The 25,531-nt window shown below is 34.2% G+C and overlaps 1 protein-coding gene across 10 annotated transcripts in view; it reads right to left on the reverse strand.

The window, feature by feature from the left end:
- The window catches only part of LOC106168352 (ras-GEF domain-containing family member 1B), a 46,856-nt gene extending 25,336 nt beyond the window's left edge, over window positions 1-21,520 (reverse strand). The window contains exons 1-8 of one of the 10 annotated variants that reach the window (XM_087003459.1): window positions 20,975-21,520; window positions 20,460-20,558; window positions 15,976-16,068; window positions 15,225-15,259; window positions 14,727-14,814; window positions 6,775-6,825; window positions 5,719-5,778; window positions 738-824 (exon numbers count right to left, since the gene is read on the reverse strand). In XM_087003459.1, coding sequence (XP_086859585.1) covers window positions 738-824; window positions 5,719-5,778; window positions 6,775-6,825; window positions 14,727-14,814; window positions 15,225-15,259; window positions 15,976-16,068; window positions 20,460-20,540 — 495 coding nt within the window. In that variant the 5' untranslated portion in view covers window positions 20,541-20,558; window positions 20,975-21,520. Of the gene's footprint in view, window positions 1-737; window positions 825-1,118; window positions 2,255-5,718; window positions 5,779-5,927; window positions 6,659-6,774; window positions 6,826-9,680; window positions 10,495-10,521; window positions 10,697-10,750; window positions 11,087-14,726; window positions 14,815-15,224; window positions 15,260-15,975; window positions 16,069-20,459; window positions 20,559-20,974 lie in introns of those variants that run through there. The other 9 variants (XM_087003460.1, XM_087003462.1, XM_087003464.1 and 6 more) reach the window with 9 other exon arrangements.
- Window positions 21,521-25,531: the final 4,011 nt, after the last annotated feature.

Here is a 25,531-nt window from a genome sequence, read left to right on the forward strand (position 1 = left end):
GCTCTAACAGCAAGTCGAAATGGCAGTATTGTAAATGTGCACAAGGTGAAAATTTGCTTACAGTGATCCTGCTTTGCAGCATATCATAACAGCAGCATTGACAGTACAGACAGCAGCATTGTTGATGTACAGTAGGGACATAATTAACTTCTAATGTATTTGCACAACAAAAAGTAGTCATCTTTGCACCTGTGCATATGAATCTTATCATGTGCTACAGGCAATTCTAGTACACAGCAACACTCTTGGAAGCATCATAATGTTCCCTCAATCACTTAAAGCAAAACACACCATATCAACTGTGCCTGGATAATGACTGTATCTCGGTGTAAAAACACTACATTTAATAACTATATTGTATTTCTGTAATTCCCACATCAATCAAACATACTCAGCCAAGCTTAATTATATGAACCAGGAGTAGTTAAAGGCAACTTCAATTTCTTTTGATATTCCCAAATGATTAGGATCAATCAATTGAAAAATAACAATAACATATCTTTACTTATTGCATTCACAATTATCATTACCATTAAAAACTTGACAACAAAATATCCAGAGCAATAAATTGCTTATATTCATTAGCCATGACCAGAATACAAAAGATATCCATCATGAGAAATAAATATAACATACAGACATAGCACTTAAAGCATTTGTGTCAACTGCCAGTAAGAAAATCAAAAACGTATCAAAAGAAATTCTTACTGTATGTTTTATCTCATCTGCCTACTTACATCATTTTCATCTACAGTGAGTCCATCATATCCATCCCCAGATGAGCGGAACATGTGGCACAGACTCATCATCTGGGGACCAATACTCTGAAAATAAATGAGGAAGATTGTATTATATTAAATGACATCACCAAGTAAAAATCAGCAAGAGAAAAAAACTGTCAATGTGTACATAAATCCACATGCATGCTGTATCTCTGTGCACACCCACACACACACACACACACACACACACCTTGTAAATCTCAGGTACCTATGATACTTTAAAAAAACCATGCATCCTGAAAGATATAAATAATCCTTACTAGTATATAAATTTTTTTAACTAAAAAAAAACCACAACAAAATAGTATTTTATCTCTGTCCATATGACAGTCATACTTTTAGGAAGTTCTTCATGCTAGATGTCCAGCTCTCGAAGTGTCCAGTCTTGCCATGTAAGTCATTCAGACCAAATGGTCAAGTCACACTGACCAGTAAGTAGTCCTACCAAAATTTTGTGACAATCTTGCATCAGCTCGGCACCGAACTTCCTCAAAAAGGTGCAGGTACAATGCTAATGATGTCCAAGATGACATCAAAGTACTTTTGCAATATTCTCTACGATACAGGGTATAGGTGATTATGACAGTCTCTGGGCTATTAATTATGCATAATATATATCTTGTTGAATGACAGGTGCCTTTGGTGCAAAAAAGGGCTGTGCTACAACTTATTCAATTTTTCTCAAAGGGGAAACACTTTAATCACTAACTGGAATCATTAAAATGCAACATCCATACTTTACTTTACAATGTATTCAAGCTTTTTAAAAACCTCAAAATTTTGATACACTTTTTCTTCTTGCGTCATAGAATTATGGCAGGACATTATTAATTTATGACATGACAGGAAGTGTACTTCATGGGATAGAACATGCCACTGTGCACTGGATGAAAGTGAAGCATCTTTCACTGAAAGGTTCTGATCAGGCTGTCTCAGCAGGAATGTAGGGATTTGTGGTTTTACTCAATCTGGACCCAATTCCTGCCAAAACTACACAAACCACTGTCTAACTGGATTTAACCTCTCAAAACCCAACTCTCAAGAGAAAAATAGAATTAAAGCATATGCTTCAAATTTTAGGTTTGTTGTGGTTTCACTGAAAGCACATCATAATCTTTTTAAGTCTCTGAACTGCCCAACTGCTAAAATTATGCATACAAAAGGCATATAATTGTAATTATGACCTCTAATTATATTAGGGGATTCTTGATTACATATTAATAACATGCAATGCATGCCAAGTGCAACTTCATTCTACATGGGACAAAACAGTTCCCAGATTAGAACCAGCATTCAGATTTTGCCTAGGGTTTCTAATGATGTAGAATAACTCTGGACTTAAGTAATGTTTAGGCAAATACTATATCATGTTTAGACAACATTTTGTGACACTGGAAGCCCTAACAGCTTTGAAACATGTTATCAAGATTGATTTTTAGTTTTTTTTGCTAGTGTACATGGTGCTTTATCAATAAGAATTATTGTTCAGCAACAGTGGTTTTACATTTGTTCATCATACAAATAAAACAGACACATAGCATAATGTTATCTAGAACTAACCCAAAAGGTGCCAGTATCTTTCTAGGAAATTGGCCAAGGTTAGTGTTACAAATCCACTTTCCTTTCACCCATAAATGTCAATCACCTAAGACGTGTATAAAAGGAAGACCTTCATCTAACAACATATTAACATAACGAAGCTTCTAGCTACAACATTGTACTTCATCAATTGATGTACAACAGCATATATTAGAAAGAGCACTGTGGCAGCTAACCTGAACACCAACCAATTAGACACTAAGTGTATGTAAACAAATTTGCATTTTTGTGTCAGGTTTGGGTGAATAACACATATTTACATTTACATAAAAATAAAACATGAAAATAAATATAACAATCCTTGACACATTTTTGGTTAAACAATGCAAATAATGTGGGTTAGTCATATTCTAAATAAATCAGGATAAGGAAAAAGAATATTCCCTAAATCACAGTGGTATCCCCTAATGGTCCTCTGTTTAGAAATAATCAAAGTCTGCCCCAGCCCTAGTATTTACGTCAATGCCATCCATATTGAAACATTATTCTTGGAAATGTACATTATAGAATAACAAGATGAGTGCATTGCCTTCATGGTTGTAAAAATCACCTGTAGAACTCGACCTTTTGGATTCACCCTACATATACGAAACCACCCCGTTTTCAGCCCTGTATCCCTTTCCTGATACAACCAAGTATAATATACTGAATATAGACATTACCTCATTGGTTACAAAAGCATTTTTTTCAAATTGGAAAACATCCTTATTTTGAAAACATTCCATGCAACCTGACCTTTCAAGCTTCACCCTATGAAGTGGAAACCACTGTGTTTACAATAACCAAGTACCCCGATCTCCTTCCACCCACCCACACACACCACACATCAATACACTGAACCAAGGAATGGCAGGTATTTCATACATGAAGTCCATCGCTACTCACTGTTGGAAAATCTATCTATATCTTGTCCAGAAATTTGTATCAATGAATTACTAACCACACTGGAATTCCAAACACAACAGCCCAGCTGAGTTCTATTTTTTTTCCAGAGTCTGTAGGTCTTTTCACTGACAATAATAAAAGACAGTCTGGGGACCATAACCCTTCAATACTGGTAAATAGTCTTCCCTGCTGTAAATAACCATGGGAAATCACGCTGCCACTGACTTCTTAGCTCTGATCAACTGTCATCATATTCTATCCATATTGGTCACCACCCTAGAAATAGCCCTGGTCAATCAATGGTTCTCCTCCAGGGAATAAATTACTCATTGATTGATCACAGAGTACTGGAAATCCTGAATCACAATAGTTTCCTCATATCGAAGTTGAATTTTAATGTACTACACTGCCCATTACTGAGTAAAATAAACAGGGGTTAGCAGTGAATAATTCTAAGAAAAACAGTGGACATCAGAAACTATGGCAGGATTTAATCAGAAGTACTAGACATACCAGTCCTGCTCCATTCTGGTCACCCTGTTTTGCCAGTGGCTTGGCTTTACTCAGCATGTACTCTCCTTCACTTTTATATAGGCTAGGGATGCAGGAGTTTCCAATGGACTTTGAAAGTCAGGGTGCTATCAGAGCAGCCAGAGAGTACATAAAAAAGATACCCACTTGTTCACAATGACACCTTGCTGTTTATGAACACAGGTGATTAAAAACGAGGATTAATATCAGACATCAATTCTATCTTATGGTCAATGAAATATCCATTTGAATAAACCCCAGGACCATTAATATGCATTCATTTCCTCCATACTCCAGTACACATTAACTGGCGCTTTTCACATTGTGATAAAAAAGAATATATCTACAGGATCTAGAGCAGTTTCATTCCTCTTGGGTGTTCACAGCACTGCTCTCAACTTATAAATCCAGTAACAAAATGGATGACTTTACTGGCTAGAGTTGCAATCACCATTTTATGTCTGATTTTCTGATGCATTTTTTGCAGTTGCAGGTCAAAAAGCATGAAACAGTTAAGAGCAGGTATCTGCTATTCATAATTTATATCTGCATAAAAATTGTGCACATAATCTTATTTGAAAGACTGAATCAAGCATTGGGAGGTATATAATAGGCAATGTACATAAAAAGAAAATAATCAAAACTGATATGAAATGATGTATCGCTGATTAAAAATGTGCTATAAAAGTTTGATGGAATGATTTGTAATTTCAAACACTTAAATAAATATCTCCCTTCCAAACAAGATGATCTTGTGAGACTTCGTGGGTTACTGTTTGCATCCTTAAAGCATCCACTATACCTGTGATATTACTAAATGAAAGGCTGGCATAGCAAAAGAGTGCTCTTAGACAATAAAATATGTAATATAAATATATGCCACCATATAGTATACATAATATTGTGCATAATACAGGTAAGGCAAAGAGACAATTGCACTGCAAGTTACAGCTGCCAGTATTATCTCAGGGCTCCTTAACCTGTGCCATGAAACATCAAAGCCATGCCAAGATAACTGTAAAAATTATTGGCAATTATAGCTGGATTAGAACAGGTGAAAGTTATATAACTGTCAAACAGGTGACCATGCATAACACTGTCTGATTGAAAACATGAGATTCATTCAAGGACATGCGTTCTTGTGATGCTTAATTCAATATTAAGATTCTACATAAATATACATATTTATTATATATATTAATATGAAGATAAATACTGCCATGATTGGGATGCCCCTGGTGTGGCTGATATTCTGGTGTTAATTGATCTTAAGCTGGATTACATTTATAGAGCATAAGATAAGCAGACCCATCCTTCCTGGCAGAGTGTGATATCAGAAGGCCCCCTGGGAGAACAGCTGCTTTTTCTAGAATTGCCTGCTTGCTTCTCTCTCTCTCTCTCTCTCTCTCTCTCTCTCCCTCCCTCCCTCCCTCCCTCCCAAAGAACACAAACATGCAATTGACATTTTCTCATATGCTATGCAAAAATATATTTCATACATCATTTTATTCAGTTGGATTATGTCCTCTACTGCCCTATATCATTATATAAATGCTCTAATACATGCTGGTTTTTCCCATTAGCAGCCTGCATACAGCACTTCATTCCCTGACCACATATTCATCAAAAATTACCATAAACAAGAATTAATCAAGCCACTGTTATTTTGTCCCTGGTAAGCTGGGAAGATAAAAACACAGAGGCAGTGAAGCAATGAGCACAGCACAGGTATAGTGCCTAGGTTGTTCTGCTTGACAGCCTTACAAGAGGTCAAAGCAATATAGAAAGTTTAATGGTAATGGAAAACAACATGTACTAACACACTACGGTGGAGCCAAGGTGACTGTATGAAGCCTACCAAACCACAATATTTCTCAAAAGTAAATGATCTATTATAAAGAGCGATTCTTCATTTACTCACCCTTCTGGAGTCTTGGTGAGCTGGGGACTTGTCCTTCGCCAGCGTGCCAAATATTGAAGGCTGAAAAGAGCAGAATGGGGAATCTAGGTCAAAAAGCTTATTAAAAAGGTCTCTGAAAAAAGAGCTCTTTTATGAATAACAAAGGAGCAGGGACAGCAAGTGTGAATGAAGTCTGCTCATCTTGTCAGCAGCCACACACAATTCTTTACCTGATACTTTGCATGTAAACAGCCTCCTCCTTCTGAAAAACCATCCATTCCGATATCATAAACGCAGTAGTTGCAACACACACTTTTGATAGATAACCTATTGTTAGAAGTGTACATGTAAATCCGTAAAGCCTTCTCTGCCTCTGGCAAAAATCTGTGCTGTAAATATAGTTAATCTATGATGTAGTAGTGGTAGTAAACCCGAGTTTACAAGTGAAATGTTTCTCCTGCCTGTAATGTGTGACTGACTTCTGTGTGTTTATAAGATCTCTCTGAAGGGCTGCGTCTATCCAGCACACCCACATCTTCGTTTGAGTGTGGAGAGAGTAGCAAGTCACTGACTATAATTAGCTGCAGGATGCTGGGTGTAAGGTTTCTGCCAACTGCAGATGGCAGCAGAGGTAATGTGCACATTGCCTGTGGTACAGGTAAATTGGTCCCCTATGCCCATCACACATAAAAAAATACCTTTCCTGCCGGCCACATACATTTTCCCTTTTAATAATTTATTACTGATATTAGTATAGCCAAAAAAAGTATATATATGTAATACTTATTCGGCAAAGTGAATTTTAACCAGTGGCAAGCTTTCAATAAGATAATTCCTTCCCGCCCACATGTCTTCTTCAACCCATACTTTGAAACTGTGACTAAAAGGAAGTTCAAACTTTTTATGTTCTATAAATATGTCAGTCCCCAGATATAGTTTACATAGGTATTCCTCATCTTTTCACATCAGTTTGTATCAGTACAAAAAGTTAAGTAAACAGAAAAAAATAGAATATTAAGTTTTGCAAAATACCAATATGCAGCACACCAAAACTAGGAAAAACAGATAATATCTTACCCGGCTTTTGGGTGTCTGCTTCAAGCCTATAGCTGGCTGGCTTCTGGAGGACTGAAAACAGAAAAAGAAATATTCTTATTCATTCTTTCCATTTTATATAACATGATTCACTAGCCCTGTGAAAGATAGCAGAAAAATGAGCACCTTCTTATCGCCTCAGCAAAAACACAATATCTGCAATGTATTTTCTTACCAACAGAGTACAACTATCTTTGATAATATTGTATTCAAGGCAATGCCAGGAGCTTTTGGATGAGGAAGCTTCTATTTCTGGGCTTATGCCCAGGTTCAGAGTTACAGTATTATTCCTCTTACACAAAGATAGATAGCTAAATCCAATCGTGTCATATCTGTCTGGCAAAAGGGAAGAAACATGGTTATAAAGACAGTAGATGTAATATTCTCAAGCGTGGACCCTAATGATCATAATGCTGCCATAAATATGGATAATAAATAGACAAGAAGATGATGTCAGGGTAGATGCAGGCACAGAAATCAATACTGATCGGATTAAGTCATGCTCAGCCTCTCATTTAGATGTATTGGAACTTAATCAAATTAGGCAGAAAAAGAAAAAAAAGACCATCTCAATTTAGCCTCTGTAAGGGTACATTTTTTCAGCACTAAGAAAAAAATTCTTCACAAATTTGACAAAAATACTACCCAATTCTTCATATTTTTCCTCAGAGAAAGTGATCTGCTTTGTCTATTCTTTTAAGTTTAATAAGAAACTAAGCCAAGTCAATCAATAGCATTATTCCGACAGGATATGGAAATTATACTCTCGTCAGGGTCATGGTTTGCTATTGCTACAGACGATGATGATTGACTGGTGCAAATCCCATAAATGAAAAAAAACTAAACTGCCGGATTATATAGTACCATTTTTATCAGCAATAACACTACATTAGAAAAAATGATGTACATGACTTTTTTTATTATCTGATCTAAGATGTAAGTTTCCAACCTAAACAAAAGAAATAATCAAGATTGTTTTCTTTTATAAATAGCACCATCTAGTGCTTACTTGGTCAACCACTAAACAATCTCTTTGATAAATATCAGTACCAGGAACTATTAATATAACAAGGAATCTCTACATATTGAAAGAAACAACAATCCTTCTTTTACACACAATGTACTTAATTGGATATCTTAATATTCTTGGCAAAAGTACTCCAATATGTTAACAACAGGGCATGCCTTGCACCGTACAAGTGTGAATAGATAGAGTAATTCAATGTTCACCTAAATGCTTTTTATAAACCAAGATCTCTATCAGTTAATTGCTTTGCCAGGCTTAATGACTGTCACCCAATGTGTGCCAATGAGATGTATCTGTCTTATGATCACAGGGAACTAAAGCTTGATTGTCATGACTGAGTTTGTAAACAGCACGATAAATTGCACAACAATGACAGATATACCGCATTGTGAGTCTGCTCAGGTGCCATCTGAACAAAGTGGGACTATGCACACTGACTATGTCATAAATAGCTTCAAAACCTCTCTGTTCTTCCTACATGAACATCTGACCTTTTTTATCAGTCTTCAAGGTGGTGACTTAAGAAAAAATCACTATTAACATTAATCTTTATCTAAAATATTTTTAATAAAAAAAATACAATAAAAACATCTGCAATTTAGCAAATTAAGGTTTATCTATAGGTAAAAAAAGTTTTTCAAATATATTGTCTTAAAAAATGTTATTTAAAAATTGACTGAGGTACTCATAATTTTTTAAATATCACATCAACAGCTTTGATGACAATCACTATGCTATTTTCCATTTAAAAAAGTGATGAGTTTCAGTTTTGTTAAAGAAGGGATGGAAAAGGTGTTCCACAATACCAGTAACTTGTCAACTTTTAAATTCTAACAGTGGGGTGTCAGGTGCATTGAAACCCACTCAAGCCATTAATTTCCTGTCCAAGTGCCGTAATCATTGCTTAAGCAACAATGAAAGTGGTTAACTCAAATTATCCTTCAAGAATTTAACCACTCACACCAGGGCATTTCCCCCAAAGCAAGTTTGTTGTGAAAGAACTCAACTTTAAATTGATATGAAAGAAATTGCTGCAACTATTTATTAATGTCCCATCCCAATTTAATGTTGATTACATCCAACCACAGGTTTTTATGTAACAAAAAACTCATTCATCTTCAAGCTGTGAAAATGGCCGTAAAATATAAGGGAGTGTTAGAGGAGATAATTTGATAACCTCTCTTTTAATAAAAAGGTAATTTTGGCAAAATGGACTGGAAGATTTAGAAGTCTGCTTCTTTTGAAACCTGATCACAACAGGAAGGTTAACATTATTATCTTTGCCAAGTTCTATTTTATAAAGGACCATATTATTCAGTGATCATTATGCCATGTGCAGGAAAACACACAATTCATTAATGTCTGTCTGTCCCAGGTCTAAAATAAGTTCCCACTTGCTGTAGTGGAGACTTAAACCAACATTCAGATTAACAATGCAGTGTCTTTTAAAGGTGAAGTTGTATGATGAAGTAAAATCATTCTTAACTTTTCACTATCCATACATGTGAACTTTTCCTAGAAAGAGTCCAATAATCCATAAAAGTTAATTTTGCTCAGTCGAAATTGACTGACAAAAGATGAAAATAATATGAAAAGTTCAAAAAGATAATTAATCAACTATGATGTACACATTTTCCTCCTTTTCCAAATTAACAATATCAATCATCTCATGACCAATAGCTCTAACAAAGTATCTAAAGCTAAACAACCAGTTGCATCAGCTTTTAATTTACAGCAGTAACCTTTGCAGCACCAGTAATCATAAAGCAAAACTTGTGGATGCACATCAAGAGTTTCACATTTCACAAAGTTAATTAGACTCTATGAAAAATTGATTTTTAAGACACTAAATACTACTTACCGTTCTCTTCGCATGGTAAATTAGTATCTGCAGGCAAGACATTGTTGCACTTGTATAACTGTCTGGATCACAATTCAGGGGTTAAATCCAAATAAAATACACTAACTTAAATTCCTTTGGGGCATGTGCCTAGATAAAGAACAGCTCTTACAAATGACTATCTCCAAATTAAAAGCTGTACCCTGATAAAGTTTCAGGTAAAAAAATTCCTTTAAATTGTATGATAAGTAGTTCAATCCACTTGTTAGGGGATTACAGTATCGCCATATGCATTTAGTTCTAAATATCCCCCTCTGCAGGGCAGCAGAGCATTTGCAGTCCCCACTCAGTCTGAGCCAAGTAGCTCCTAGCTAAATGTTCCCACAATTTTCAGTTGAAAAACTCAACTGTCCTCCTCTTAATAACAGCATGTAAAACAACTCCTGAAGTACAGTGTGTGTAGGCACTAGTCCTTTAGTAAGGTCTGTAATTACAGGCGATGTGTATAAATTTGTCATAAATCATCTGCAATGCTGCCAGGTGAAACAAGGAGACCGATCAGTCCAAGATAGCAGTGTGACCCTGTCTCATCTAGAGGTCCTACCTGTGCTGTATAAGATCATGAATGCTGAATATATGGAAATGGGACACAGAGTACCACCTATACTTTAAGTGTGCTGTCTCCCACAATGTGACTTGACTTAACCCACCCTCCTATCTGTCCCCAGTATCAAAACTGGTTATGTGACAAGTGAAAACAAACCTTGGCAGTCACACACATGTAACATGCCTCTCTGACAGCCATGCCCCACTGGTTAAACATCCTGCACTGCTAGCATTTCTAGGACAATGGGACACTTACCTGTTTACTACAAGACTATCCAATGTCATCTTAGCAATCTGATGTCCACTCTCTGTCCAGTCCTAAATGGTCCACTACCCCTAAATTCCTCAGTGATGGACAGTTAAGGCAATTACCACATACCTGTCCCCCCTAATACCTCCATGCACCCCTTTATTAGGTATGTGCACCGTCCACAACAATTTGCCCCTGCTGTCCCCAGTGGTCACTTAACAAGGGTTTTACTCACCGGACAAGTCCCCAAGTTGAAGGACTTGCTTCTTCTTTTCCACATTGCCACCTTGTCAAGGATTAACCACCCAATTCAATTATACACCATCTTTCTTTCTGTCCTCTTAAAGACGTCGACCAGGTAGGTGAGACGCACTGAGCCCTCTACCACTCAATCATGGCACAGTTAAACACAGTAAACACCTTAAGGCCTATATATACCTATACTTATAAACGTGGCGGTTTGGACATTCCCTATTTGCCCTGTTTAACACTTCATATGACTGCACTTGTTAGCTAACAAAATAATCCTGAGTAAGAGCAGGTAAAAACTGGCAAGGTGGGCAATAATCCACAGTTAGGGCATTGAGTTTGGTCAATATGCTTGTTAAAAGGATTATGTTTATTCTCAGTTTAAGACGTGTGGGAACTATTGTTACTTGACAATACCTAAATGTGGCTATACAATCTTGTGGTGTTGTTTATCTACGACAAGGTAGAAGCAGAGATTAGCAAACATGGGGATTCAGGTGACAAAAAGTCAACTTTATCCAACCAACCTATCACTGATAAATTCAATGAATGATAAACTTGTTTAAAATGTCCATGGGACCAGCATTCTAATATAATACCACAATTATGGATGAATGAATGAATGAATGAATAATTGAAAATGAATGAAATATGAAGGAGAAAGGACAATTTTATCAATCATGTTTTTCCTATTTGAGCCATGCACCTGTCTAGCAGCTGCTGCGAGCAAATCAGATCAGGCAAACTTGCCTATCAGATCAATGAAGTTTATTAATAAATCTGTAATCTTGTGTCAACTGTACAAATCACTGCTAGGTATACTATGACAGGTAACATGCTCAGTTAAAACTTCAGACAGGTGTTTTATGCACTACCTCTTTAATGACTAGCTGTGCTGATCCTCAAAAACATCAAGTTACAGAAATAAGATTTCATGCCCAATTAACACATGCCGGTTATGTAACTGAATTAGAATTTACAACTTAAATAGCTTAATTTATTTAAATACATTAAATGGATTTCACAGGTAGTAAAAAATGTTAACTATGTGTTGTATCTCGATTATCCCCTTTTTACTTTATTCAAATACACAACATGAAAGATGTTATTTACACAAGTTGCCTGTAGATATGTTAATACATTACACCTATACATAAAACTACATGGTGTCAGAATCCAAAAATATTTCAGTTTTATAATACCTTTTCAGATATGCCCACAATATTTAAAACACAAAATGAATCAACTTCCTATTTACAAAAGAAAAAAATGTCTACAGCCAATTATTTCTAGAGTGGGCATCTCTGTTCTTTAGATATCCATAAAACAGTTCCTTCCCAATACAAATCCAATTAACTGCAGTATACTAACATTGCTTTTATTCACTGAATAATACAGGTGAAAGCACCTGACGTCAGTGCCAGGTGTCAGTGTCCACTCACGGCAGTGTCACACCAACTGGCCTTCCTTGTTTACTACTTTGTTTCTTACAGACACAGAATACCAATTAGTGAGGGGGTGATGAAACTTCCCTCCTTGTCCCTTTATGTTTTATTCATTTCACAATCTTTATAAAGCACTCAGATCATGAACACAGGAAGTAAATAGATAAACAATAAAACAGTGTGATGTAATAAGTTCCTAGTTAGATCCTATCATGGGGTATTTCTTGGGCCACTCAAAAGTTATCTTAGATTTTGATAGACATTATCATTATGTTGTGTAACCTTATAACTTCATTAGATGCCTGTTCAGTTATCCTTTGCTTATCTATATTTCATAACTTCCTCTAAATATTTATAGTAATTTAAGATAAAATGTTTGCATTCTATGAAGAATGTAATGGAAATCCTATGGCAATCAGAGAATCTAGGTTATTTGCATATTAAACACAACCTATAAACAGCCTGGATTTTATTCTAGGAAAAAGGAATATGATGGCTGTACAATGTCAGAATGTTTTAATGCATGTCACCTAATACCTATTTTACACTTTAAATAAATCTTGAACTGCAAGTTCATTATAAAAAACAAATTCATGGAATTTTCGTGTCTAAATCTAATTTGTTTCTTTTTATATGCTTGTACATAAGTCCAAATGTCCTCTATACTTTAAAGAAATGTGCAATTTATCATTTATGCAAAAACAAACAAACAAACAATGCATGTCAATATTATTTTTAAAAAATGTTTTAAAACCCAGTTTGTTGATCAAAACAGATAATTGTTTAAATGGATAGATTTGTTTGATCAACATTTCATTACTAATACATTTTTATCGTAACATTCTGAAACCTATATACTGTAACTTTAACAATCAATTAGAAAAAACTAATAAACTGTATTTCCACAAGGCAGCAGGCTCAACCAGTTATCATCATTTACTTTAATGGATAACCTAACACATTCTGAGGCATTTTTTTTTTGTCTCAACTAACACAATGCATCTAATTTGCAGTCATAACATGCCAAGGATTCACCCTGAGAGCTCCCAATGCATTGTTATAGGCAGGGGCGGATTTAGGGCGTCTTCTGGGTCTTCCGGAAGACGGTCAGATTTGTCAAGTTTACATGGACGGGTATCTAATTTTTTCTGTCGGAAGATGGTCAAAAATGGAGGATGGATCAACAAAGATAAATTGGAAGACTGTCAGAAAATAACTCTGGATCCGACCCTGATAGGTTTTAGTCCCGATTTGATTGCTTTATTTCAGGCACTGAATTTTGAGGGGGTGGGGGATAGTAGATTAAATTCCATAAATTAGGTCAATCCTAAAGGGTTTGGTCTGATTTTGTCCAACTAGTGCATGTCCGTATTAAAAATTAAATGGAAGTTTTTTACTTTCCCCGACTGCTACAGCTGAGAGGATGATCATCATAATTTACATATTTACTTTACCATGCAATTCTATTTGCTGCCTTTTAGATAAATTTATGACTAGGGTCTTAAGTTCTGACAAATCTTATAAGAATTTGGAAACATCAAAAAGCAATCAGTTCTTATTTTCCACTGCCAATTAGAATTCTGGTCATCTTTCATTATTGATTAATTTAGCTTTCAGGAACTATTCCTTTATCAATAACATCATTAACTATGCATCTTCACTGTGTACGCTTTTGAAACCAAAATACTTGCAAAACTGATTTAAAAAAAATTTTAAGTCATCTGTGAATTTAAAAACTAACAAGCCTACTACAGTGTACCTGGCAAGAATAATTCCTAGGGAATATGGCACTGAAGTCACCACTATACAGCATTACAAAAGTCAAATGCATGTAGCATGTTATAGGTTTACTCCAGCCTAAATTTATTTAAATCAAGTAGCAAAAAGAAAGAAAAGATGAATTAATCAAGAATTTAAACCAAGGCATTGTTTAATTGACAAAATGGTTAGAAATTACTTTCATTGTCAAAAAAACTATAAATTATACTTGGCATTTGGAAAACAAACCTTCTACATTAGCATGAGTCAATGCATTCACGTATTTATTCTCATTCTACCCACACAATTCCCTGTATGTATAATTCATTTCTATTCATACGTATTTATTTTGTGCATGACTGAAAGGATATGGTATCTCCAATACTTCTGCTTGTATCTACATATCAATAATGTACCTATTAATGTATCAAATATATCTGGGGGACTTCTGTGTCTATCTGCAATATATTAAATTGCTAATCATTCACTGGGCTGCCTATCATATCAATGTGATGACCAGTCACCTGGCCTTGGCCAGAAATCACCATCGTTGACCTACAAATAGTTTGAACTGCCAAAAGAAAGACCAGAAAACACTTTTCTGTGGATTAATAAAGTGGTTATTGTGTATAATAGTCAGGGTATATTATGAATAAATCACCATGAATACTGTAAAAATTATAAACAATTTGAACAGTATAATATGTAAAAGTGACCAGTTTCACTTTTGAAGATCACGAATGAGTTATAAAGCCTAACCTTTCTCCTTTTGTTGCTTCTTTGGAGACATCCTATGGCAGCTTGCTGATACTCAAAGGTCAGCTGGTCACACTGTTGTGAAATGCGGCTGAAATGTTCAGATAATAATAATAATCCTAATAATATTAACTTAAAGTCAAAAATCAAATGATGTTCATTAGACTCTACAATATGAATATAAATTATAACACACAAGTTAGAGAAAATGGAAAAAAATCAAAATTTAACATTGAATAGAATAATGAAGAATTTAAATGCCTGTTACTTCTTCAAATCCTTTCAAAATTCAATTAAATTTTATAAAAAGATAATTACATTTAAAACCAATAATTGTATTTGTTGTTTTAAGTACATATTTATCTCGCCTAAAATTGAGCCATCTAAACTATATATAAAATATACTTTGACTTTTTACAGTGCTTTTTAATGACACTTTAAATTGCAAGACCCCTTGAAGGATAAAAAATGCATTTTAGTTATGCATTAATAAGCACTCACTCAATGTTTGCTTCAAGTTGGTCAATTTCTTTTCTCTGAAATCAAGACAAAAAAGAATTTACTCTTAAGAAATCTATTCAATTTTTTAAAACAATACCTATAAATAAATTATAAAACAAACATCATGCTGCCATTTTTAATAATACACAAATACGGTTACTCTACATGTCTGAACATTCTTCTGTCACCGATTCCCTAATTAATGAATTAGTCTATAAAACTTTCTCTTGAACCTTTATTTGCTATAAAATGCACTAAATATTCATTTTTAAACAACAGTACAATAAGTTTGATCAATTAAACCTTCTTTAGATGTGATCTCAATTATCTCAGTATTATCAAGTTTGAAAGTAATACATACTTGAGGGAAATTATGAGCATGCTACACGCTATACAGCTATTTCATATAAATTGAACAATTCTGTTCCATGTTACTGCCTTTTTAATAATTAAAGACTGCAAAAAGTACCAGAAAGATTTTTAGAAAAGAAAATATTGACAGAAATAAAATAAAATAAAATATTGACAGAAATATAATAAAGGAACAATAACAGAAAAACCTACTCAGCAGCAGTATGTGTATCACATATTATTAAGTACCAAAGCTGACTTCAATGAGTGGTGCGATGTGTGATAATGAAATCCACCAAAATTTAATTATCTTTCTTTTTTTACAAGCATTTTTCATCATGCAAACTGCTCAAAGATACAGTGTAAACAAAATATGATAGTTTTCCATAAAAAAACCTACCCTTTGAAAGGCAAAAGACTTCAGCTGCTGACCAAGCTCCCTTTGTAAAACTCGTAACTTCTTCTGTTCAGCCTCCAGCAATTTTGATGTTACCTGACAAGGAGAAATATTTTCATGTTTGAGTAATGTGTATGTGGACATTCAAACAGTATCACTAGTATATTTGTGTGTTAAACAATGTTGTGCAGTGTAACAAAAATTAAATATACATGTGCAACATATATGTACAAAACATGTAAAAATCCAAATAATCACTTTCAACCTGGACACATCATTTATGGTGGACCCAGGATTTCATTAAGAAATGGCCATGGATGTACTATCGCAATAAATATTGATTAAAATGCAATGTAAATGAATTCCTTGGAAAATGACAAGGCATATCCATGGTGCCTTCTGAGGTATCAATTAATTGAAACTTGAGCATCTATATATTCCACCTAAATAATTCAGGGCCCACAACATCAAGAATATCTGTAATGAAATTAATGGAAGAGCTCTTACTGCCAGACAGTTCAATTAGTTGGAAGAGAGTTGCTTTGAAACATGTTTTGTTTTGTTATCACAGAGAGAGAGACTATTCAATTCTAACACTGAAACACCCTGAGTGGTTTCAAATAAATTCAAATTCCATGTTCTGTAGGCTGAGATATTTACCTGATGAAACTCAATGTCTTTTTTCTTCAAGTGTTTTTTATCAAATACAAAATTCTTTAAGCAATGTTTTAAAAAGATTAAAAGGTGCATTTATAGGACTGCCATTATGATTCTTTTAAGATAGTTAAAACTATCCAAATGCAACATGATGATGCACAAAAATTATACAATGACATCGTTTTTTATAATCAAATTTCCACGTTTAGAAAAAACTTGTAAGCATTGAGTAAAATAATTGTTGAGGTGATAATATTATCAATTAAAATGTTTTGAAACATAGAAATGATACACAGAAAGTAAAAAAAAATCTACTTAATTCTACCGATTTACTTTTTTTATTACTCTGAAAAAATGCAGACAAAACAGCATCAAAAATTTTTTTTTTACAAAATTGTTCCAAACGATTCATCATTTGTCATCTATAAGAAATAACTTATTCCAGTGGCGTCAGAGAAACATTTGCAGATCAGCAACAAGAAAATTACCTTCATCATCATAAATCATTTAGCATGTATTCCCATCATTTAGCAAATATATGGCTGCCACTTATGTGCATATCGTGTACTTTTAAAGATACACTCAAATGTATTTTAAGAGAAACAACTAAACATGCTTTAGTTTAATGAAATAAACTGAAACTCCAATGAGAATAAAGCAAGCAGACCACATTTCTTTTGCTTTTCAAATCTCACATCATCATGCAATTCATCAGTTCTAAAGATTTATTTCATATTTGGGAAAATCCTCTTTATCTTTTACTCTTTAAATATCACAGAACTTGGGAATTTTCAATCAATTTTGGTGAAGATATGCTTTCAAGTTACTTAGTAACAAATTGGGCTTCAACTTTAATACCCATTAATCTCTAATCAATTAAATATGAGTATCATTAATAATATTAGGTCAACTGTCATCCAGATTTCCGTCTCACATTTGTACAGACACTAGTAATATTGCCCTGAACTTATCAGGCAAAGGCTTTACCTGGATATTGGATACATCAACCTTTTGACTAAATAAACAAATCTTTGGTGTAAAGGATTACTGTTAAATTTACCATGGCACTACATGTACATTAATTAAAATATGCATGAAGTTTGTTAGTACTTAAAAGCTGAATATTGGCAATGTTGGAGGGCCCTTTTACACAATGGTTTTTATCTTCATCGTGGCTTTGAAGCGCCACTTGACTCTTGGACTCCCTTTTTAATCTACCCTGGCACATATTTCATACATCCAGCAGTCTTTAAGTTTGGGGATCTGTCAGAAAAATGGCCAAAAAAGTAAATATGCTCAAACTTAATAAAACAAATGGCAGCCATAAAAATCAGTGAAATTCATTAAAGTTCAAATCAGTGTCATATTCTGAATATAAATTATACAACTTCCATCCAAAGCACAAGCCTTTAATCTTAGATTTTATTTATCAGGACATCAGCTTTAAAAAAATCAAACAATTTCAAACTTAAGCTGAATTTTATGTGAACAGCCAAAAAATCAGTATACAATAAAAAATGCTCTGATTTTCCCATAATTATCAAACGAGATTTAAATATGCTGTCATAAGAAAATAGACAAACATTTCAGAAGATACAGCAATACAACAAACCAGAGACTTCAAAAACTGACAGATGACTCACATTTTTTAATTTCGCCTTGGACCCACGAAAGGTATGATGGGTTCAAGTCATCACTTATATGTTAACAGATGTTCAACAAAACATCATAAAAATACAGGTCTAAATTAGTCTGGCTGATATACAAACTCAACACAATCTCTTATATTGCTCTGAAAACATGTGTTGAAGAGTCTGTTCTCTCAATGTTTCTGTCAAACTAATTACATGAATACCTTGCCAGCTGGCAAGTGTGTGAGTCATTTCAGTCCAAAATGACCACTTTAAGATAGCTTTAAGTGTTTAAAATTGTACTTTATACACATACAGGTAAATTAAACCATGAGGTTGTGAAACAGTTTTGTCTAACCTTGATAAAGAGGGATATTTACCAAAAGTGATAAAGAACTGTTATCTCATGCTGGGTGGTAACTTGGCTATTGCGTACCATTAAAGCCATAGCTAATGATAAACATTGAGCCAAAAGTAGTAATCTTGCTTTTTGTGTGTACAAATTCCAAACATTTTGAAGTGCATTAACATTTTCCTTCTGTGTCTTTACAATGTGCAGTATTTACATACACACTTATAGGTATCTCCTTATGGCACAGAGCTTAAAACAAATTCAACCTGTTCCAATATAACCACAGTCCCGCCCTCAATTCTCTGAACATCACTATATTTGAGCTCTCCACAAATGGACAAGTAGAGTCTTATATCAAAAGTGGTCTTTCTGATCAAAGACCAATTGTACTGCTACAATGGGCATTATTTTCAACAACACTTCAACCCTACAGAAATGTCAGAAACTGGCAAACCCCTTCTGAAGCAATTTAAGTTTATGAAAACACAACCCATATTGAAAATATTGAAAAAAGTATAACTTAATGGCCACACTGATTCAGGCTGATTAACCCTTAAAAGCTTTGACCGTTTAAAAAATGAAAAAAGGACAAGCGCAGATACTACATACTGGCCCCGTGGCTGGCAGTTTTATGGGGGGAGGGGGTCTTTTATGGAAAAGTGGATATTTTTTACCCCCTTATTTGACCCAACTTGAGAAACAGCATAGGACCTCAATCAAATTTTGATGCAGAATGAGCCTTTTCTGGTCATAAAGGTGGTCCTTTGTACTCCCATACCCTCCTACCAACTGGTCTGCCATACATACAGTATCAACACCTATTTTGTAACACTTGGAAAATTTCAAGTAATGACTGCAATGTGTAAATTCATACATCTAATTGCTATAAGAACAGTGCAAAATGTCAGTGAAATGTTATACTCCACACTAGATATGGTGATACATGATTCAACAATGATTTCAATAATAATCAATATACCCTGGGTTATTTCCCAATTAGTACAATAGAGTTCTAGAAAGAAATGGTTACCAGGATAACAGACAATGTCAACAAAAAATTATTGTCTTTATATATTATTATATAATCATTACTATAATTATTTTATGACACAAAAAAGGACCAGAACAATATTCAGGTAAGATGGTAGCCCAAGCCCTGAGCTGATACTGCAATATAAGCAAGGAAAAACATTATCCCTATTTTGTTAAATATCATAATACCACATAATTTTTATTAAAGGGATAACAACTCTTTGTAAGAGATCTATATTTCACAATAAATACATTGTAAACAATTCATAGAAATATAATATACATAATTCTATTTTACCACAAAAATGGCAGTTATAGCAAGTTATCTGAAATATGTGTTTGTCATCAGACCATGTGACCTCCATAGATGGCTATACTCCGTAATAATCTCTTTAGAAATTATTACAAAAAAAAAAAAAAAAAAAAAAAAACTTTTTAGAAAAAAAAACGGGGACTAACTTTGAATTTAGAAACAAACCACTGGTAAGCATGGGAAAATTGTCGTTAACCACAGGAAAATTAATTTTTTGGCCAAAATGAATAGTTGTTATCCTTTTAACAAAGAAAAAGCCTAAGGGTGTAAATCCTCACTTGTATTACCTTTTCTCTGCCTAAGAAATCATACAAAAAATCACAACAAACAATTTTTTTCTCTTTGTCCACCTGACAATACACCTGTCAAGATAAGAATCCAAACCATGTAAATCACCAAGTTAAGATGGTTTAGCATGTGTGTCCAAGTTTTACTTATAAATGGTGTCGTCTGGTAGTAAATCATGTAAAAACCAACAACACATGCCACGTAATCCACCTACCTCCAGCTGGACCCCGAACCAGTCCGCAGGTTTCTCTGGCCGAAGACTTGCACTGTCCTCCCCAGAAGCACTTAAATCCATCTACTCAGAACAGTTAAACTGGAAATATAGACAACACATTAACCAGTACTCAATTAGCATGAGTTGGAAGAGACCTCTGCTTTTACCTTTCATACATGTGCTACCCATCAAAATTCTTAATGCCAAACAGAAATAGTCTTTCAATACTCAGTCTGCCTTTTGTTTTGTGAGCCGAGAATCAGCAATTAAAATATTCAATAATCAAATTCTCTTTGAATCATCACTCCATAGTATGATTGTAAATTGTGACTCAATTAAATCTATAAATAAGTGGTCTGAAGCAGACAAGCACTAGTTAGTATATTATCAGAGACCACTGATCTAGTATTACATCACTTCTTTATCAAGAAGTAAATAAACTGTTCCCTCACTACACTGACAAATGAAAAAACAAACCTTTAGTTTACCTTTACACCAAAGTAACACAAACCTACCTGATGCACCAGCAAAACAACTGACACTGACACAAAATGCTTCTGGAAGCAGTCTCTTGATCCTTTGTACACAAAAAATCTGATGACAGGTATTGGTGGTCTCCAACCAGGAAAATTTCAGCTTAACTGTGACAGTTCTTTGCTTGGGCTTGCAATGTCAGTGTATATCTTATCAACCAATCAACCACATAATATTGGCAAAGTTCAAAAGGCGTAACAGCCTGTTAAGGTCGCAGCATCAGAAAAGAGGGTGGCAGTTGTTATTTACAAATTACGCCTTAATTACTGCACCAAAGCAGCCTAACACAACCTAGCAAGTATTCTCCAATTAATATTACTGTTGCATAGCTACCGCCACTACATCAGCAGTAGGTTGAGTACGGCAAGCCGTCTGTATATTACGCTCTCAAGTGGCAATTCATTCATAAAGAACACAGATATTGGTGAAGACTTGAGGTTCCTGAAACTCTGGGGACTCATCACATCTACACGTTGTCTTGGCTGTATGGATTAGATCTTCATCAGCAATGTATTATCCAAATGTATCTAAAATGTACATAATAAATCATCAGCTGTTATCAATGTATACCCCATGTGAAAATGTTGTGCACGTACTGTCTTCTCTCACACGCTGATCACATCGTCCCCTCAATCTGTGACACTGTTGCTTATATTTAGACAATTCATAATTGGACAAAAGAATGTATCTAATGTGAGAATGTACCTGATAAATGAGTTGCTTGCCCCATTTACCTAGTATTACATAAATTGCACTGCACACAACAGTAGTATTAATAATGATCTGGCTTATTGGAGAGAAATGATTAGCCAATAAAATCAATGCTTCCCATACCAGGTCTAATTATGATCTTGTTTGCCAGAACTGACCTCAGAAGCTAAACATATTTTGACACACCATTATTAAACATAAAAGTATACACCCTGTTCTTTATCAAGCATGACTTACGTCTAACAATACTCTCCTTTCAAAGAATAATGGCAGAAATGAAAGAAAATCAATAATTGCATTAATATTAATGACTATGCAAAACAGAACCAAGAAAAAAGTCTGATTAATCTCAGGTAAGCTTAATGCGGATATCACAATGTATACTTTGCTGTCAACTAATACAATATCAAAGCCCTGTGGGATGCCATATCCCATTACTTCTGCATTATAAAATCTCCGGTGTCCAGGCAAAAGTTAACACCAAGGAAAGCTGCCATTTACCTGTCCCAACAGCTAAAGATCACTGAATAAAATAACGGCAACAGATGTTGCTGCATAGCCTGAGTTTGCATGATTTGCTGTTAATCATTAATCCCGTCTACGGTAAACTTACTGAGGCCAACAGTCTTGCATTTGATTTGATCTAGCAACACTGGAGCAAATATTATACTTCCCCTTCAAATGCACTGTTGTGCCTGCAATATAAACACTCTTCAATTCCTTGGAGAGAATATACAGGGCTTAAAGGTGAGAACTTAAACCTACTTGTAAACAAATAATAATGATGACCAGGCTCTTGAAAGTGGAAAAGATCAACTTGAACATTAATATCAAACAATGCATTTTACTGATGGCATATATTGCAAAAGAAGCATAAAAAAGTTAATAATTTACCAACAAGCTAGGTTCGTATATAGTCAGAAAGCCATTCTGTATTTTTTAAGGGTTTGATGTCAAGTTCACCAAGAAAGTTTCTGGCTGTTGCACAATGAGCTTTTATTCTATGCCTGTGCTTCCACATGTCAGATTATAGTCAGTGAAATGTTTGTCTGAAAATTATGTGCTGAATAAACAGCCCAGATAGCAAGCATACGTTGGGCCAACGTAGGGGAATCGTTGGTTTGTTGGCACATAGTTGGCGTTGGTAGTAATACGTTGGCCCAACGTTGGCCCAACCACATCATAATATGCACAACATAACTGCAATATGCTCACGTTGGCCCAACGTTGGGCCAACGTGTGCATATTTATTGCATACGTTGGCCTAACGTTGGGCCAACGTATCCAATTAACAACTCAATAGAAATGAATAATGTTTCTGTTATAATAAAAATGTTTCTGTTCACAACTGAGAATCACATGTGCTTATCTATTGATCAGTGACATATAGTTTTTAGGATTAAAAAAATTTTTTTTTTATTAAGAATTTGTTAAATTCCTTGGGTTAAAAAACAGTGTTCTACTTTTATTTGTCTTCCAAGCTATATACTCTCATATATAGTACATAGACTTCACCTATAAAAAAATAACTGAGTGAACAGATTTATAATTTTAAATAATGCTGTGAAACATGTTTATTATTATTTCTATTATTATTATTGTTATTGAAATCAGACAAATGATTGAAATCTTATTATAATGTACAATTGCACAATATACAAATTTTAAACTTTATAGTTAGCATCAATTGACTTTTGATTAAAGTAAACTGGTAACTTTCACTGGACCAGATTCATTACAAGCCAGGTGTTTATCTTAACTGTCAGTTTGATATAAACAGTTTGCCTACTGCCTGCTCAAACAGGTCAAATAACTATACATAGCACAGTCTTAAGCGCGCGGTCCGTTGAGCCAATTCAAAAATCTAAGCCAGAAGGTCAGAAATGTTCTAAGGAAGAGGCAAGAATTACGGCTGAAAGCATTGATTTCTGGATATAAAAAGAAGACATCTTTTTGGAAATAAGAAAATGAAGAGATAAAGAGACAGGATAAGAAGTGAGCATGTGGTAAGTGACTTTTTAATTGTGTATTTTCCCATTATTTACTGATGCACCAGGATCCATACAGCCTTGAAAAGTGTTCAAATTTAGTCCAGCACTTTGAACTAGTTTAAATATAACTAGTTTATATGTAACTTTGAAAAGTACTTGAAAATGCTATTAGGCTTGAAAAAGGTTTGCATTTCAGCATTTTGTCTTTGTAAAAATATTATTTAAAACTTTGTAGTTTAATGAGATGAATACAGACAATAATTCACAGATGGGGGTAATACCTTTTATAACATCATTACTTGTACTTTTATTTTCAACTTTTCATCATCAATGTGTTACAAAGACGAAGTTTAAATGAAATGAGTCCTTTTTCCTTTGGTATGTACACTTTAATATAACTGTATTAATGTATTACTTGCCCTCATTAGTTAAAATCATTGAAAATGATTTGAATTAGAGCCTTAAAAGTCCTTGGAAGCCAATTGTTCTTATGTGTCTGTATGAATCCTGGCCAGTAAATTCTGTGATAGAGTTGTTGGAATGATTAAATGATGTGGAATTTAGTGGTACATTACAGTTGTCTAAAAACTGAATTCATGGTCAAGTGTACACGTAAGAACTAATTTAAATAAATCACTATAAATTACTGCACACAAGACACACACTTTTAAAGTTAACATATTGGCTTTTGCCTAACTTAATTAGGAAAGGTGGGGAGATTATCATATAATACACACCTACTAGTACTAGTTTGTATATGAAAACAGTGATGGGGGAAGAGGTACAGTCATGTTATGTACCATACCAATTCTAGCATTATATTTCAAGTGTTTTTAATATTTAAATTTGTAGGTGCAGCACACTCTTCTGTGACTGGTTAGACAAATATATTGAGGATACATCCTACTAATTGTGCTTTGCCAAAGATCACACAGGTGCAGGACAGGAAAGAGAGAAAAAAAAAACACAAAGATTGAACTCATATGACCACTGATTTGATTTTTAAAGAGACAATGTCTGAGATTTTGCCTGAAGGAAGAGACTGTGATTTTATAGACTTGACATATAACTTATGAAAGTTCCTATGAAAAGCATCTTACCTGACATTAACAAGGGTTTCAGGTTTAAAATTTAATTTAATGAAAATATTTTTAAAAATTGAAATGGGGCAAAAAAGACTTTACTAGAAGAAAAATGCCTTGACTCCAGGAATAAGGTGAAAAGTCATAGGACTGTTAATATATATATATATATATATATTTTTTTTTTGATGTGAATCATGTAACAATTGATATAAGACACACTTATTAATGTTTAAATTTAATATTATAATATCTTATAAAATTTTCTTTGTTGTCTTTTTGTATTATATTTCAATTCACATATCATTATTTAGTTGGTGTAATGTATTTGTTTTATGTAATGTTTTGAATTAATTAAACAGTTCAAAATATATCACTAATCTTTTTGTTTCAACTACAGATATTAATTGACAATTTTCCAGGTGAAGTGTAAATGATCACAGGCAGATCAAGTCCTCTGAAGGATTCATCCCTTAGAAAGCTTGCTAATTTTTCAGTCATATCTTGCAGTTTGCAGATTTCAGATGCTCAAGATATTTCATCAGGACATTGATCTGCCTGTGCATCAGATGTGTAATTACAGTGCCCTACTACCTATGTGATTCCAAAAAAAAAAAAAAAAAAAAAAAGATTTTGCCTTTAGCTCAATGTTGGGTTACTGTAAATCACTGTGCCCCTTGTTTTAGGTTGGGTCATAATGTGTTGTGCAAATTGCATATAACTTGGTGACCAGTTGGCCTACCATTGGGCCAAC

The sequence above is a fragment of the Lingula anatina genome, chromosome 2 (assembly GCF_051362555.1).
Source record: "Lingula anatina isolate TDL-2025a chromosome 2, LinAna3.0, whole genome shotgun sequence".
NCBI lineage: Eukaryota > Metazoa > Brachiopoda > Lingulata > Lingulida > Lingulidae > Lingula > Lingula anatina.